Genomic DNA, 17,769 nt, shown 5'->3' with positions numbered 1-17,769 from the left:
ATTGTTTATCAATGTGTTTCAGCGGCATTTACCGACCGCTGCAGTGCTGCCTGCTGTTTGGCATCACAACGCTGTTATGAAAGTTTCTCTGGTATAAAATGGGTGATGTTAGCATAGCAACCGAAGCTAAACTGACTATCTTGACTAGCCTACTTGTTGCTATCCTATTGTGGCATAAGCCATTTTCTACAGGCACATTTTACCGGCGTATTTTTCATCATGATTCTACTTGTGATAGTCGGACATGACAACCTGTACAGCCCATGTATTGATTCCATCCGATAGCTGCTATAATACAAAACAAAACGTCTGCCTGCTCTCCACAATGATCAATAACAGCGAACGGATGGTCAAAGTAAGGCACAAATAAACAGAATCACACAAAGTTAGTGTTGCCTGACTTTATAAAGTGTTTTTTTTTGTGTGGTCGCGTTCTAGTCACTTTGCTCAGCATTACTGCTTGTTACAACTTTTATTTGCCATACTCGCCATAAACTGTTGCTCAGGTTGATCCCGCCCCTGCCCCCGCCTCCGACGTAAGCGTGACATATGTGGTTCTTGCTTCTAAACCGACAATTTTTTGGAGCTTGGTAAGAACCGGTTTTCAGGGAAAAGAGCCGGCTCCGCTGCGGCGTAAACAGGCAAAAACGGTGCTTATCAGGCTCTAGCTCCGAACCAGCCCTGGAACCGCTTTGGTGTGAAAGAGGCATTAGATAAGCTATCTGGCCGTGTGTGGTTTCTTTGTTAGGGCTGCGTATAAACGGTGTCCGCTGTTTATGCATAGTGGATGAAAATCGTTATTGCACCCTTTAGATTTGAGACCGACAGACATATAGAAGAACGAACCGACTGTCACTGCCCGTCCCTGAGACCCCTGTTAGTGTATGTGTTTGTTTCTACTGTGTGTCTATCCCCCCCCTGCCTGCTGGTCTGCTCTGTTTCCCACTGCCGCCATAACCACCCTCCACTCCCAGCTCCCCTTTTCCAATAAACAAATGTTACGCTCACCAGCTGATTCCTAGTCTGATTCTGGGTCCCCTCCAGTACATGTGACACCGACAGTGACTTGTACTAGCTGCTGATAAATCAGAACGATAAAGCACGTTGTCCTACTCTAAAATAATAACATTCTGGCAACATAAACAAATCTAACATGTAGCTGAAAACGTTTTAAGAATAGTAGGGCATAATGTTCTAACAATTTTATCAAAAACATTTATAAAAGGTTATTACCAAGCATTTTAAGAATGTCTTTAGAGAACGTTATCCTATCTTTCAGAAGAACATTCTGGGAACAACAAAAGCACTTGCAGCTGAAAACGTTTTAAGAATAGTAGGGCATAATGTTTGAACAATGTTATCAAAAACATCTTAAGAAGGTTATCAAAAACATCTTAAGGTTATCACCAAACATTTTAAGAATGTTTTTAGAGAATGTTATCTTACCTTTCAGGAGAACATTCTGGGAACCAAAATAAAACTTCCCACTGAAAACATTCCAAGAACAATGAATGGTAACATTCTCAGAATGTTTTTAGAACCAACTATTTCTAACTGGGTATGCAATAGATTCACTAAACAAAATTAAATCACAACACACAATGCAAATAAACTCAGAGCAATCAAAATATTATATATAATTAAAATATATTATGAGGGACAGGGGATCAAAGAATTATGTAGCCTTCCAACTATTATACCCTTTAAAGTCATCTTCACTCAAATAAAAAATGGATTTGTGCTGCAAACGTTCTTAAATAATGAAGTCCTCTTCTTTTTTTTTCTAGTGAAGCTTGCCACCAGCTGCCATCCTGTTGGTGCTCGGCTGTGTTCTTTTTCTGGCTTTAACTGTGGCGAAGGAGAAAAACAACAAGAGTGAGTTCACATAATTCAACACAGTTGCGTTACCTGCGGAGAGGTTTTCCTACAATTTAGTCCCAAGGTGAACAAAGGGGAATCAACACAGACTGCACTCACCATCAGTACATTCCACTTGGGGCTCCTCCCACTGACCGTCTGCCTTACATCGGACCACCGGAGGGTGGCGCTGTAAAAACCCTGGGTTGCACTGATAGCGGATGATGGAGTTGACAGGGTATTCTTCCCTCTTGTTACCAAACATATGGGAATTCTCCACCTCAGGTGGGGCGCCACAGGACACTGAGGACAGAGCGAGAGGAAACGGTGTCACACCCTGTGCCATGTATATCTTGTATTTTTCAGTATAGAAGTTTTTTCAGTATAGGCAATACTGTTGTAATCAGACCAATATCAATCAATACTGACAATCTATTATTGTAGGCCAACCTTGGTATAAAGCAACACATGAGCTCCCTTAAAACCTGTTAAACCCCATGCCCCCGCCCTCGGGGGCAAAACACAACAATATTCACGAAACTGTGTCTCAGGGCTTCTGAACATTTAACAACCTATTAATTTGTCATACCCACTTAACGGCAAGAAACTCAGCTAACTGACGACATGAACAATTATTACCGAAACAAAACACAACTCTAGCGCCGACCGTCTGAATTAGCACTAAGCGAAAGATCTGCACAAACAAGATATCATATGAAAGCTGAGATTCCACAGATTCCAATGGTATAAGTATCATCACTGTATCACCACTGTGCGACCTTCACGGCAGCGAAGGCAAGATAAGACAACACACAACTTCACTTTACGGACCCAAAACGGCAAATACGTCTTACCTTTGCTGTTTTCGAATCAAAAGTTGTGTTCAATGGCATTAAAACGCATATAAACGCTGCCGAAGGTTAATCCAGTCTCTGTGTCACTTTGAAATGATTACTGATAATCCATCATAACATTTTGTCAATAAGAGTAGTTTTCATATAGAGTGTATGAGAGCTGTAACCCAGCTTCCGGTTTAGGGCATGCTGGCTGCGCATCACTCTCATTCACCAATGGTAATGTTTAGAGTGATTTAAGAACCTCCCCTCGAATTTATATTGGCTCTAACGGTTCAAAAGAGGTGTCAATCACCAAAATCGACCGATGGGTTCCAGAGATATGGCAAATAAACCCAAATGACCCCAGAAGTGTTTTTTTTTCTAAACCTCTCTAATAAGGTCAAATTTAACTTGTTTTGCTTCAATCTTGATACAGGGTACTTATTATAGTTTGGATTCCAAAAGCTTTTAGTCTACTATCCCATCATTCAACGGTGGTTTTCACTATAAGTAATGGGTTTTTTTTTAACGGAAACTATCATTTAATTTGTTTTACTATGTTCAATCTGAATTTACTTTAAATAAAAACATCTATATTGATTCTGACTTTTCTACATCCAACTCACAGGTTTATCATTGCTTTGAGAAAATAAATTATTAATTTAACCCTTTTAGAAGTGCAGATATAGTCATTTGTTCATTTTTGAGCCTGAAACCTGAAAAACAGGCTCAGGGCTTAACAAAATCCAATGGGTTTTTGCCATTTGATTTACAAATATAATGCAAAATAAGAGAACACACATTTATGATACTTAAACGTTTTGTTCAGAAGCATAGTCTTTACATATTGACAACACTTTTTGATTTTGAAGCGTAACTGCAAATGCAAGAATTAAAGCCAACGTTAGGCTATAAGCGAAGTATATCAGTGTCGCATAACTTCACATCAGCAACCTTAAGCTAAAAGCGGCTAATGTTCAGCGTGATGATAGTAGTATAGTTGACTCATGTAGTCACTTTTTCGCAACTGTCGTTTTTATGCCATATAAAAGCTTTGGACAATTTACAAGTGGGGTATTTTATCTTTTAGGTCCAATAACAAAATAAAATGTATCTTTAGCTTGTGTTAACCACAGACCTTATTTCAGGCAGGTACACAAGAACAAGTTAAAAAAAACTTAGATTTATAGACTAGGGAACAGGAAGTTGTTAAATGCCAAGTAATTATACGTTTTTCATACGTGTGAAAGAGTCCCCTCATACCTCTGCTAAAATGATGGAGAATTACCAACTCTTGAGCTCTGGGACTTCTTTAGCCTTTTTAGGTTTTTTCTTTAGTTTTACCTCACATTTCCAGAAGGATTTTTTTCAACTAACACGCTTTGATAACTAACTAACACGCTTTGATAACTAACTAACACGCTTTGATAAACCACCAAATGTACCAAAGAAACTCTATACAAAGATGAAATGAATGCATATGGGCAGTCTTCTCCCAAATTCCCGTTAAACTGTGGGGTTTCTTTGGAAGTGTTTCCTTGTACGATGTGAGGGTCTAAGGCAGTGGTTCTCAAACTTTTTCTGTCAGGCCCCCCCTTTGGAGAAAAAAAAAAGTCGGGCCCCCCCAACACAAATAGTCAGGCTCAGTGGCGGCGCCAGAGATTTATTTTAGGGGTGCTGTCGGGTAGATTGCCGTTTCATAGAGGGTGCTCAAACATTTTGGGTTTCCCATTAATGTACCGGGCTACAGTTTAATTTTCTACTGCAACACTCCCCACGCATATACACAATGCACCCGCGACTGTTACAATGAAGGCTCGATATCAGCTCACGGCATATAGGTGTAAGCAGGGGTAAAGTGTTATTTTTATAGGTGGTGTGTGGGCCTCACAGGGGGGTCCGGGGGCAAGCTCCCCCGGGAAGATTTATTTTTAAATATTGAATTTTTAAAAGCATCAATCTGGTGCACTTTGAGAGCAAAATGAAGAGATCTATGGATATATCTCTCAACACCCATTTGAAACAGAACTGTAAACAGATTTACTTGTTCTTTATGGATATTTTACAAATCACCCTTTTAAACTTTATTCTTTTTTTAATGTCATAGAGTATTTCATACCTGTTTTTAATTTATTCTCTTATTTTTTTATAACTATAATGATCATATAAATGTGTGCCTCGGAAATAATTGTTTACATTAATGGTGACCAAAACGTTTGAGACCCACTGAGATAACACTGATGCGGCTTTCACACCAGCGCTTTTCAGTTTCTAGCTCCGAGCGGGAGCTTTTCTGGTTCAGCTCCAGTTTCCCTTTTCAGCTCCCGCTCTGTGCACACCGCCCACTGGCGCCCCAGAGCTGCCCTTGCTGCGTCATGACGTCACCGTTTACATCGCTGATTTGCCCCCCAACGGCAGCTCACAACAACAACAACAACAACTGCGTCGGGTCGATGATCGTGTTGCTTTTAATCACACGAAGCCAGAATAAATTGAATAACGACTTCTCCAACCTTATACTTTTCCGTGGTTCATTGTTTATTAATGTGTTTCTGCAGCATTTACCGACCGCTGCAGTATTGGCTGCTCTTCCACAGGAGTTTATTCTCCCGTTAGCTCCCGGTTAGCTCACACTGCAGCGGCCGCTCTAAAGTATCACTGTCCGACTCACACAAGCAGCTGATGCATATCCCCAGTTCCCCTTAGCCTAAGTGAATGTGTGTCAGTCTGAATTGACACTGTTTGGTATCACAACGCTGTTATGAAAGTTTCTCTGGTATAAAACGGGTGATGTTAGCATAGCAACCGAAGCTAAACTGACTACTTGCATCCGATAGCTGCAATAATACAAAACAACACGTCTGCCTCTCTCCACAATGATCGATAACAGCGAACGGATGGTCAAAGTAAGGCACACATAAACAGAATCACACGAAGCCTGGTTAGTGTTGCCTGACTTTATAAAGTGTGTTTATAGGCACTACTGCTTGTAGGCAGGCATAACAGTCGACCCATGGGAGGTGGGTTTAGTTTCCTGCACGCCTCGACGTAAGAGAGACGTAAGCGACGTCACCTCTTAGCTCCAAAGCTCTTGCCTCTGGACCGACAATTTTTTGGAGCTGGAAATGAAGCGGATTCCGGAGCTAAGAGCCGGCGCAGCTCCGGTGTGAACTGGAAAACCCAGCGCTTTTCAGGCTCTAGCTCCGAGCCGGAGCTGAAAAGGCGCTGGTGTGAAAGGGGCATGAGAGAGTCCTTTAGCTCACTGAGCCTCTCAGTCTGACAGGAGAGGACTCCTCCACTTTGTTGTTGAAAAAACTCCTTATATCCGTTAGCGTAGCTCGCTAGCACCAGAAGCTAACAACAACGATCTCCGGTACCGGTGCGCTCTCTCTCTCTCACTCTTGCACGCACACAAAATGGCTCGTTCCACACACACACACACATAGCCGAGCTTTAATGAAACACAGAGACCCAGACGTAGTACTGTACTGTATCATATTATTTTCGAATCAATACTTTTTTTTTTTTAAACGTTTTTTTTAAATAACCATTTTTCCTCCTGGTCTCTCGCGCCCCCCCTGTCATGCCTCTGCGCCCGCCTGGGGGGGCGCGCCCCCCACTTTGAGAACCACTGGTCTAAGGACAGAGGGTGTCGTATTGTCATACTGATATTCTGTACAAACTGTGAAGACCACTGAGACAAATGTAACATTTGTGATATTGGGCTATAAATAAACATTGATTGATTGATTGATTGATTGATTGATTGATTGATTGATTGATTGATTGATTGATTGATTGATTGATTGATTGATGGATGGCACAAAATAAAGTGAAACAGCTAAAAAACTTCATTAAAGATTTTCTTTTTTTCTCTAACCAACATACCGGGGCCTTTCTTGCAGGTGAACGGCAGGCGGTAGTTGCACGGCACGTCATTCCACTGGCCATTCTGATGCCAGATCATCACCACACAGTCTTCTCCTGAGTTGAAGTAATTATCAGGTTGGTTCAGCTTCCAATTCTCGTATTGCTTAAGAAGAGAAGGAAACATACATTACTACAAGGTGAACTCGGACACTAGAGAATAGGTAAGAAGGACAACAACGTTTAATTTGAAAACGTATTCTGTACTGTACTCTGTACGTAAGCAGGATATGATCTTGTTTTTCATTGTTCTGTCACGTTCCACATGTCCAATCTACTTCAACGCTATGCATGCCTTTTAGAGAGAAAATGTCCCAAATATGTGCTTGACTTTCCCTTCTTCCCTATTGTTGCATCTCTCTCCTTCTCCATGATCCTCTATCCTTAAGGCGCAGTAACACTGTGTGCTACCTACGCATCATCTATAATTCATTTCAATGAGGCAACAGGTGTTCTGATACAGAGGGCTACAGCCAAAAATACAAGGTTGCCAGCAGCAAAGGAAAACCTGGCTCATAGTAATACAAACAATTTGTAGATCATCCCACTGGTCCTGAAGCAACAGGCTTCCACCATTGCAGCAACATTTTTTAATAACAGTGCCGAGTTATATCCGAACACATTAGTAATTAGTTTTTGTGCTTGCACTGGTTTGGTAATTGTGTGCCTTCAGATAAACCTTGAGGTGAGGTGAGGTGGGTGGAGTGGTGCAGCTGTTGTTTGTATTTCAGACCTGATGATGAAGTGTGTAAATTTGCATTCAAATGCTCAGAAATGTTATCACAAGTGATTTGTTCATTTTTTAAACGCACGTCTCTAATAAACTAATACACAGTCAAATGCAAGTCAATATAGCACCAAACAGAAATTCAAATGTAGACTCTAAGGTTAGATTAATGCATAAATAATAATACGTATATAAGGAATATGATTGAATTAACAGGAAAGTAAAGCAAATGAAAAATAATTACTGGATAATTTAACATATTTAAGTCATTGAAGCAGAGACATATCATTAAGAACAATGGGCCCTTTGTGAAAGAAATGTAGACAAGAGGCTCAGGCTGAAACATTACTATGAACCACCATTTTCAAGATGCTAAAAGATACACAAAATGTAGCTTGTTTGTTGTTTTACTACTTATTGTAGTTGTTTTGCTTGTCTGTAGTTATTTTGCATCCATTTATGGTCATGTTACGTCTTTTTTTAGCTGTTTTGATTGAATGTCCTACCAAAGTAGAGTCATGTAGAGTCGAGGTCACAAGTAGACTTTGATTTAAGGGGTTACACACCAAACTATACTATATTTGGCCCTGACTATATCTAGTCCTCCTCACTCACCAGTGGAGTGCCATCCGTCCAGCGGAAGTCATTCGCTACGGTCTTGTCATTCAGCCCGATCCACTGGTAGTTCTGTCCATTTGCTGCGGGAGAAAAAAGTATATTGAGATCTTGGTTTTAAATTGTCTACATCTCTGTGAACACAAACAAACCACAGCACATTGTGCACTCACAGTTGACGAAGTCCTGCTCCTCTGGGGTGATGATGCTGGCCAGGTGGGCGTTCATGTCCCTGCACTGCTGCTCTGCATCCAGCCACAACTTTCTGTCAGAGAAGTGTCGGTAGCAGTTCCCCTGAAACTTAGTCCAACGGTCTTCACACTGCTGCTCATCTACAGCCGCAAGAGTCATCATTCATTTAATGTATGGCATATTCATTTCAATATTCAGTATAGTTTAGTACATGTTTTCAATTTGTAGGCCGCCGAGACTAACATCTACAAATGGGTTTTAAAACTAAAGCACAGCATCAGATGATGAGAAGCTCTTATGTATTCTTATCATTATTTCTGCTATCTAAGCGGTATTAGTATTGGAGCAGCTGATGAAGTGCTTGATATTTTTCATAACCCATGTAGTGTTTCAGTTGTACATATTCAGAAATTGTGTTCAGTGAGAAGCATATTTTCCCATTACGATGCCCTCAGTTTCCTTTGGCATCCAGTACAAGTCTGACGATGGGCAGTGTTTTCCATTCTGACAGAACAAACGTCTCAATGCAGAATGGAAACTTATTCATAAGCGGAGCCCTGCCCAACAGTAAAGCAGGAGTGAGTTTTTATTTTTACAGTAGCATTCAAAGGCTTCATTCATTCTCTTGCCGTAATTACTTAAAGGATCAGTTCAACCAAATTACAAGATATATTTCCACCTTGTGTCTGAACACCTTGACAGCAGTTTTCATTGGGAGTATTTTATATCAAATAAATTATCCCTGTTACCATTTTACAGCATGTATAATGTTTTATGGTGGGTAGGACATTATTTTATAAAATACATCATGCAGTTGGGTTTTAAAAAATAATTGTCTCTCTTCATTCAAACTTGGTAATTTTTCGACATTTCTTTTGATAATGAAGACAGATCTGCATCTCAAAATGTCATTATTTAATGATGTCATGCTTGTCTGTTACAGTGGACTCTGGGACTATTTTAGATTTAATGGATAAACTAAACAAGGTTATTTCAAATGGAATCTGAAATCCCTTATGTTGGATGTAACCAGGGGCGGTGCACTGTCAACGGGGGGGGGGGGGGGAGCCTCGCTGCGGGGAAACGGTGGACCTAGTGGCCCAATCGGAGTGGGCCGAGTGGTCCTTGGGTACCGGCCCATCGGGACGTTCGGGACGAATCCCGATGGGCGGTCCAGTCCGCCACTGGATGTAACGCTTGGATACTACTGTAGACGTTAGCACTAGTTAGCCAGACATGCTAACGTTAGCCTCTTTCTTTCGACAAACAATAAATTTTTTACACCTGATGTTGTTATTTAATTTAATTAACACTACAGTACAATCCATTTCAAGTTTAGCTCTTACTAGAACCACATGTTTATATTTTTTGCAAATTGAAATGATGACAAACTTGACAGACCTGCCATTCCTTTAAAGGTGTGTAGCTACTGTATGACAACCAAGAAAATGGTTTCCCAAAGACTCAATTGTTCAGTAACTAATACTGCATTAGTAGACGCTTCTCAGGTTTTTTGTGATTTGGATGAACCAATCCTTTAGTTTCTTTTATAGCTTTTTGCCCTTTAGAAAACACTGTCTCCTGGCAAATTTAGGACATTGCAGCAGGTTGGCATCTTCCACTTTTGGACACTAGGACTCCTCATAGAGCCCCAGCCAGTAATGATGCTGGTGATGATTCACATCTCTCTTTCTTCAGTTGTTTTGGAGGGGCTGTTGTTAGTTTAGTTATAAGCAGAAGCTGATCTCATACCGATCTCACATCTTTCCCCTCCGTAGCTTGGCAGGCATAAGCATTTGTAAGATGCTGCACTCTCCACACAGGTGGCTCCATTGGCACAAGGGTTGGGATGGCACACATCTACCTCTGCAAAAAAGGGGGCGGGTGAAACTACTGTTTAAGCGTAGGGTGGGGATGGGAAGTTGCCCAGCAAGGTAAAGGAGTAAAAGCAGTGATAAAAGGAATATCACACCTCAGGACTGACAAGTTATTGAACAATACTGTAGGCAGCTGCAACCTCTGATGCAAACTACTTACTGCAAACAAAATTATAATCCATGTTCCTCTGTTTTTGATAAATCCTATTTTGATGAAACATACTGAAATATATCCCAAATATGTTTTTATCTCTTCCAAGAGAATACATTATAATTATTATATCTGCAGTAAGTTTATGTTTGAATCTGTAGTTAGTTGCAGCAGAAGTATAGTATTCAAATTCCAACAGGATGAGAGCACCCATATGGTGCTAGAAAGCACATATGTTGCACCGGGTTTAGCATGCAGACAGCAGAGTGGAGGCAGCGCACTGGCACAGCAAACCAAAAACAACATAGAGGCTGAAGGCTGTGATTACAACGAGTGACACAGAGGCTGTACAACCTCAGATGCAGAGCTGATGAACATTTGACAAGGACCCAAATATTCAAACTGCCACACAAACACAGAGACACATAGCACGACACAGACACAATATACAAACAGGAAATCAAAGAAACACAACACATTAAAGTAAAAATGTGATGCAATACATAAGAACAGAACAGCAGGGAGGGAAAGAAAATATTTTTGTTAAGTCTAGTAATACATATACAGTCAACATAATCCCACCAGTTGAATATATCTGAAAGTATTGATTAATACACAGAATGCAGACCAATAATATAAGACATGCAAAGTTTTGAACAACATACATGTAGATACAGAGAAATGCAACTGGAAAAGTATGTTAAAAGTTAACCTAACATCATCTTGTATTTTTCAAAGAAAGAAAGGAGAAGAGAAGAAAATTGCAGTCGCAAACATTGTGGGACTTACCATGGCAGACAGCAACCCCATCCTCTACTATGCATAAAGAAGCACCACAGGGGTTGGGTTCACATGGGTTAAAACCTAGAAAACAGGTCCATTTATTTAATGACATGTGCTTCTTTCAAAAGAAAGATGCGTTAGTGTTTCATCGGATCTGATGTAGCAGTTGCCCTCAATGTTGCATACTGTATGCCGCAGCATTAGCGACTTAAATGCACCCTCCCTCTAATGTTCATTCAAATCCATGTTATTATAAATTAGTTTCTGTTTATTTCTACGCTCTAGGATGCTCTTACGCTCTAGGATGCATATACTCAACAGGCATATTGCAATAGGGCTGTCGTTTAAAAAAAAGTATTCACAAGATACAATATGTTTGTGTTTCAATTCAGTACTGTACATTTTCATTTTATTGGTGTGTTGATGAGATGAGATCTCAAATTTGCCAAAAACAGAACACTGAACATAAAATGACGAGTCAACCTGAAATTGATCAGATGTCCATCTTGTTAAAGCTAATGAAGTTATATTGCCCTTCCACGGTACTAAGAAGTCTAAACAGACATTGTAGATTTCTGTAAAAGCAGGTTTAAAACCTCCAGCCCAATGCTCAAATGGCTGTAACGTACACTATATTGTGATAATTGAACATTGGGCTGTCAATGGGTGACTGTCCATTGGACAGAAAGCCTTTTAGTCAAACAGACATTATCCAAAAAAAAAACACAACCCATAATAATCATTCCGAAAGGGCCATTAAAGCCTAGCTACATATACTCTATCCCTCCATTTCCCAAGAATGACACTGTTGAAAACTGTTAACCTACCCTCCAGTGAATCAGTTCCTTTCACAAAGCCTGGTGTCTGCACAGAGGTTGGTGAAGCTGCGGTAGGAGGGGCAGCCAGTCCTGCGGGGGCGAGTACAGAGTATGGAGTTCCATAGACGTCGACAGGGATCTGGGTTGGTTCCACCAGACCATGGACTTCCTCTGGCCCTATGGTGCTCTCAGTCAGTGCCCAGTTACTGGATGGTGAGGGTGGCACCACCATCGGCAGATCCCCAGAGGAAGATCCTGAAGAAGAGCCACTGGCTGTGGATAGGTGGTTGTCTCCAGTGCCAGAGGACAAACCACTGCTGCTACTGCTTCCTTCTCCACTGTACTCCACTGATCCGTCTCCAAGCTCCATAGACAGTGTAGTGTCTCTGGATACCTCTGATGTAAAATCCCCACTTAAAAATGTAACACTGCTTTCTTCTCCGCTCGTTGAGGACTCAGATCCAGACATTCCCGATCCAGAACCCGAGATAAAACTTGAGCTTCCAAATCCAGACAAATGTCCACCACTTCCCTGTCCAGAGCTGTACACTAATAAACCAGAGGCTTCCTGCTCTCCAGAGGATGACACTGTTAGGTCGGTGAACCCTGACCCAATAAAGGTCACGCCTGAGGAGAAGAACCCAGAGCCACTTCCAGAGGCGGAGCCACTGAGATCCCCACTGATAATCCCAGACCCTGAGATGTCTCCAGAGCCACTGAATGCCAGTAGGCCTCCACCAAGCTCATACTCCTTGTTGGTAGTAGAGATAGACGTATCGATAAGTTGTCCATCTATTAGTAAGATCTGTGAGTCTCCACTTCCCGAAAGCTCTCCCGGGTGTCCACTAGCACTTCCTGAAGAGAATCCTGATGGGAAACCACGAAACCCAGAAAAGTCCTGGCCTGTGATGAAACCGGAGAACATGCCAGAAAACTGTCCACTCTCCCCAGAGCTGTCTATGGAAGAGCCACTCTCCGCAGAGCTGAAACCAGATCCAGACAGATCCCCGCTACCACTGAGCATTCCAGACCCTGATTCAGATGAAGGGAATATAAAGATCCCTGTGCTTCCTTCTCCAGCTTCTTGGATTCCTCCTGAAGCTGAGCCGTCTCCAGATACAATGCTGTCCATTCCTGAAAAAACTACAGTGATGCCGGATCCTTCACCACTGAGAGCTGACCCAGAAGCATCTGCACTGTTGAAACCTGATTCCCCACTTGGCAGCTCGGCACTGCCAGATAGGTGTCCAGAACCGAATAGGTCTCCAGAACCGGATAGGTGTCCAGAACCGAATAGGTCTCCAGAACCGGATAGGTCTTCAGAACCGGATAGGTCTCCAGAAACGGATAGGTCTCCAGAACTGGATAGGTCTCCAGAACTGGATAGGTGTTCAGAACCGGATAGGTCTCCAGAACCGGATAGGTGTTCAGAACCGGATAGGTCTCCAGAACCGGATAGGTGTTCAGAACCGGATAGGTCTCCAGAACTGGATAGGTCTACAGAACCGGATAGGTCTCCAGACCCAGACAAATGACCAGATCCAGATAAGTCTCCAGAACCAGAAAGGTCTCCAGAACCAGACAAACGTCCAAAACCAGAAAATGCTCCAGAACTAGACGATTCTCCAGAGGTAACATGATCACCGGAACCAGACAGGTCACCAGATCCAGACAGATCTCCTGAGTGACCACCAGAGGCACCATCAACGGCAGACCCCGAGCCAAAGTCTGCAGATCCGGAGCCAGAGCCCGAAATCTCCACAGTAATAGGAGCAACAATGGAAGGAACAGCTAAAATGACATAGAAAGAACAAGTTAGGTCCATTGGAAATAAAGACATTTGAAAGTTATTTGTTATTTTAAATTATGGCTTACCAGGTTTCAACAAATCAGTAATTGATGTTAGGTTAAGGAGGGCTGCTTCGATATCTGTGATGTTCAGTCCAGTTTCATTTGCAATTAGTAGAAAATCTGCTGTAAGAATTAAACAAAAAGATAATACTCAATGAATGATGAGGAAAATGACAATCCAGAATGAGCTTGTTTGATAACAGTCAAGTGTTTACCTCTAAAACAGTATGCATCAAATCTGGCATCAAGTTCAGGGGAGCCTATCTGGTCGGGGTGAGCGTGAACAGTGTGTACTCCTGGTTTCCCACCCCCACACCCATTACGGGGTTTGTTGATGGGATAACGAATGCTGCGATCCACTAGCCAGCCAGCGCGACACTTGTCAAAACCCATTTTCCAGGCTGCGTACAGCTCTCCAGGGGAGGCTAGTACTGCGTTCTGCTCTTGACAGCTAGAAGAAGCTTCATCATAGGTGAGACCCTCAGCGGAACCCACATGGAAAACCTCCCCTGTGGAGCAGGAATGTCAATATGGTGAACAAGATAGAAAACAAATAAGTCTCTGGGCTTTGTGAAATGTTTTCTTACCCTTGATACCATCAATGTAACAGTACACATCATATCTCTCGTCTCCTGGCCTTAAACCATATGACCGAACTCCAGGTAGTTCCCCTAGATCTCCATCACACTTTTCTCGAGGGAAAACAATGGGATACCTAAAAAAAACAGAACAATTGGTGACTTTTTGTTTGGGACAAGAATCTCTCTACCTGCTCTAAAAATGCATTTTGTATTTACCTTACAGTCTGGTCCAGTAACCATCCAGCATCACACTGGTGATATCCAGCCTTGTATGCTGCCTGCAGCTGCTTTGGCGTGGCTATGGAGGCTCCAACACTTTGGCAGGCCAGCTGGGCCTCAACGAAGGTGAAAGCGTAGTGGCTGGAGCCTGAACGATAATGGAACACCACACCTGCACCGAAAAACAAGGGACATCCTCATAAGGGACACCAAATGGACTTTCTATATGATGCTACAGTCGTTCAACCATGCATTAACAGTTATATCACTGACCAGTAGGAGGCATCACAAAGCCTTTGCCGGGTTCCCTACGTGTGTCGGGTCGGGCAGTGGCCGGCTCTATCAGGTCAACCACCAACTCAGTGACATTTGGTGGCTGAGGTAGCGGCAGCTGGATAGGGCTCTCTGTGAAGTCCACTTGGGTAGGCTGCTGAGTCTCCACCTCTCCAACCGCCTCACTCTCTGTGGTTGTCCTCCTGAAGAACACCTCTGGGCTCAGTGTCACCGTAGTAACACTCAGCAAACCACTTCCTTCTTCTATGATGCCTGAACCTTCCTCATCAGTGGACTCTGAAGGTGATAGAGAAGGGAGTAGTAAGACATCTTTGCTGTGGATATCGCTATGTTTGGTCATAAGTTGTGCTTTTTTCCATGGTTATCTAATTATCTCTTAAAGGGTCAACTCTCTTTTAATTAATAAAACGTTCACCAGCTTTCGCCGCCAACCTAAAACTGTTTATGCTTAACTTTAATAAGCGGGAATTGAGTCTGCCTGCAGACTCCTTGTTACTGCTGAGAGTTCATTCAAAGAGCACAGTTTTTTTTTGTGTTAATCGGAAAGTATAACCTTTTACTATCAAAGTTCAATCTCTAGGCATGAGGATATTTAAGTAGAGTACGTATATCTGATATTGAGCAGAACAGTGCTCTTGGTGTCATTCTTTCTTAAAATGATAGCTTACCTGTGTAGCAGAACGCATCGTAGCGAGACTCGGGAAGTGGGTATCCTGTCTGGTTTGTGTAGAGGTGCACAGTTCGCACCCCCAACAGACCCCCTCCACACTGCAGCCGACGGATGTTAATAGGGTAGCGGACGCTCCTGTCTGCCAGCCAGCCGGCATTACAGACATCCATCCCACCCTGCCAGGCCAGGTACAGCTGACCAGTAGTGGCCAACTGAGCTCCCTGACTGGAGCATGCAAACTCAGCCTCAGAGAAGTTGAACTTTTCTGCAGCAGCAGTGTAGAAAACTCTCCCTGTGTTTGATAAGAGAGGTCAATAACAGTCAAATAGGAGTTTAGATTACCCAAACCTGCAAATGCACAGAATCAATTACAATCAGCGAAATAGCAGTTGTCATCGCAGCATACCTGTCATCTTCTCAGTGAAGCAGTAGACATCATAAGTCTCATTGAGGTCTCTCACTCCGTATGTCCTGACCCCAGGCAGCTCCTCTTTGTCACCATAGCAGTTCACACGAGGATCTTGGATCGGGTACCTTTAATTAAATGGAGATACGTTTTGTATGGTTGGTGTCTTAGAGAACCAGGGCAGAACAGGTGCCTCAGAGATGTTTTGATAAACCAACCTGACGGTCTGGTCGGAGAGCCAGCCAGCGTCACACTGGTGGAAGCCATCATCGTAGGCTGCTTGAAGCTGTTCAGGTGAAGCCATGACCGCACTGTTCTGCATGCAAACTGCCTTAGCCTTTTCAAAAGTCAAACTGTAGCGGCCAATGATGGCTCGGTAGTGGAACACCATACCTAGAGAGTAAAAATAGGACTTGATTTTAGCCAAACATTAAATACTTGATGATCGATACAACAAAACTTGACATAATGCAGAAATCCTTTGAAAAGCTGAACAACCCCCCATCACTTGAAGGAGTAATGGCAACACATTTTTCACCGTCACTTGAGTAGATGTGTTTACTTGTCCTCTAGATGTGGTCTCTTCTCAGTGAGTAATGACACTTTATAGATCACACCTACAAATATTTGGCAACCAATCAGAGGAAAACATTTTTTGATGGATAATGGGATATCTTTCCTCTGGCTTTGACAGCTTATTTTCATACCTTGAACCTGCACATGGACGATGTCGTGGCTGTCCTCGATGCCGTGCTGAACCTCACAGCGGTAGACTCCTGTGTCACTGGACCGCAGCTCAGATATCTTGATGCTAACATCTGTAGAAGTCATGGGGTAGCCCACCAGATGAACTCTGTCCAGGTAGCTCTCACTGATTAGCACCTGTCCTTCCAAGGCCACTAAGATAGTCGTGACTTTTTCTTTAGTGACGTGGCTCCATTTGATTCGATGAGCGAGCGGTGCGATGGAGGGAGCTCCTGGGTCTGGGACAGTGTGGTCCTAACGTGAAAAAACAAAAACCCTATTCACCGCCAATTTCAGTCCATTCTCAGTACACAAGTATAACCTCTCTTACTTATTGCACACAAGCTAATCCAAGAACATTTGACATATTTACACATCCAGCAGACACTGAGCAACATTGGCTTTGAATTTAGAGTTGTGTTTTTGTTGATTTGTTGAATTGAAGTCTATTCTTCTTTCTACTCTGGTTTTGGTTTACACCAACTCCTGAGAAATGTCTGTGCTGTAGAGTTAAAAAGACCCTATTAAACATTTTGGGGGTTTCCCTCTCCTTATATAGGTATTTGTGTATGAAAATGTTGTGCATAGGCTAATATCCCAAAGTCCCCTCTGGAGGGAGTTTCTATCCCGCCCCAGTGATCATTAGGGCAATAAATAACCCCGTTTACATGTCATGTACTAATTTCATTAGGTGTTTCCAAGAAAAGGTCCTTTATATTGTGCAGTGAATATTTAGATTGTGTGAATGGTGGCTCTGTTCACAATCTGAGAAACCAAACCAAAAGTGGAAACCAAACCATACTGGTTGGATTGCACACCTCAAAGTAACACGGTAGCACCAACGTTGCTCCCAGTAGAGGACGCTGTGGCTCCTCCAGAGGAATGCTCACGCTCAGCACATCCTCTGGGTCTGTGGAAGAGATCAGAAAGACTTTCTGGTGAATGCACTCCAAAAGTTAGACATGGTAGTATCATCAGCATTGATGAGAAGATGACAGTACACTGAATTTAAAATAGGATGTTTCTACCACAATTTATCCTTTGCAAGAAAACTCTTATAAATGAATGAAATGATTAGATGCCCTTTATGAATATGCATTCTTACCCATAAATGAGTGCTCTTCATAAATGTAATCAAATGCTGCTGAGATGACATGTAGACTCACAGACAGCAACACAATCCACCGTATCATATTTTATCTGGAAAGAAAATAATGGAAA

The 17,769-nt window shown here is 42.4% G+C and overlaps 1 protein-coding gene across 1 annotated transcript; it reads right to left on the bottom strand.

Annotated features, from left to right (window-relative positions):
- Positions 1-1,783: 1,783 nt before the first annotated feature.
- On the bottom strand, positions 1,784-17,741 carry LOC117442086 (aggrecan core protein-like). Its single transcript, XM_034078090.1, has 18 exons — positions 17,677-17,741; positions 17,367-17,466; positions 16,512-16,803; positions 16,023-16,197; positions 15,805-15,932; positions 15,397-15,690; positions 14,708-15,004; positions 14,432-14,606; positions 14,222-14,349; positions 13,850-14,143; positions 13,659-13,757; positions 11,793-13,574; positions 9,907-10,020; positions 8,136-8,294; positions 7,963-8,045; positions 6,582-6,726; positions 1,978-2,160; positions 1,784-1,848 (listed from the first exon to the last, which is right to left on the bottom strand). The coding sequence occupies exons 1-18, from the start codon at positions 17,739-17,741 to the stop codon at positions 1,784-1,786; spliced, it is 4,578 nt and encodes a 1,525-aa protein (XP_033933981.1).
- Positions 17,742-17,769: the final 28 nt, after the last annotated feature.

The sequence above is a fragment of the Pseudochaenichthys georgianus genome, chromosome 3, assembly GCF_902827115.2.
Source record: "Pseudochaenichthys georgianus chromosome 3, fPseGeo1.2, whole genome shotgun sequence".
Lineage (NCBI taxonomy): Eukaryota > Metazoa > Chordata > Actinopteri > Perciformes > Channichthyidae > Pseudochaenichthys > Pseudochaenichthys georgianus.
This window is presented reverse-complemented; position numbering and strand designations above follow the sequence as displayed.

What these genes read in the sequence shown, in the direction of transcription:
- LOC117442086 (XM_034078090.1), bottom strand. Translation starts at nt 17,741, where the DNA reads ATGATACGGTGGATTGTGTTGCTGTCTGTGAGTCTACATGTCATCTCA. An exon ending in AGGAACTGATTCACTGGAGG is followed by an intron (nt 10,021 to 11,792) that starts GTAGGTTAACAG and finishes CCTTTTTTGCAG; the next exon opens with AGGTAGATGTGTGCCATCCC. An exon ending in AGGGGAAAGATGTGAGATCG is followed by an intron (nt 8,295 to 9,906) that starts GTATGAGATCAG and finishes TTGCGGCTGTAG; the next exon opens with ATGAGCAGCAGTGTGAAGAC.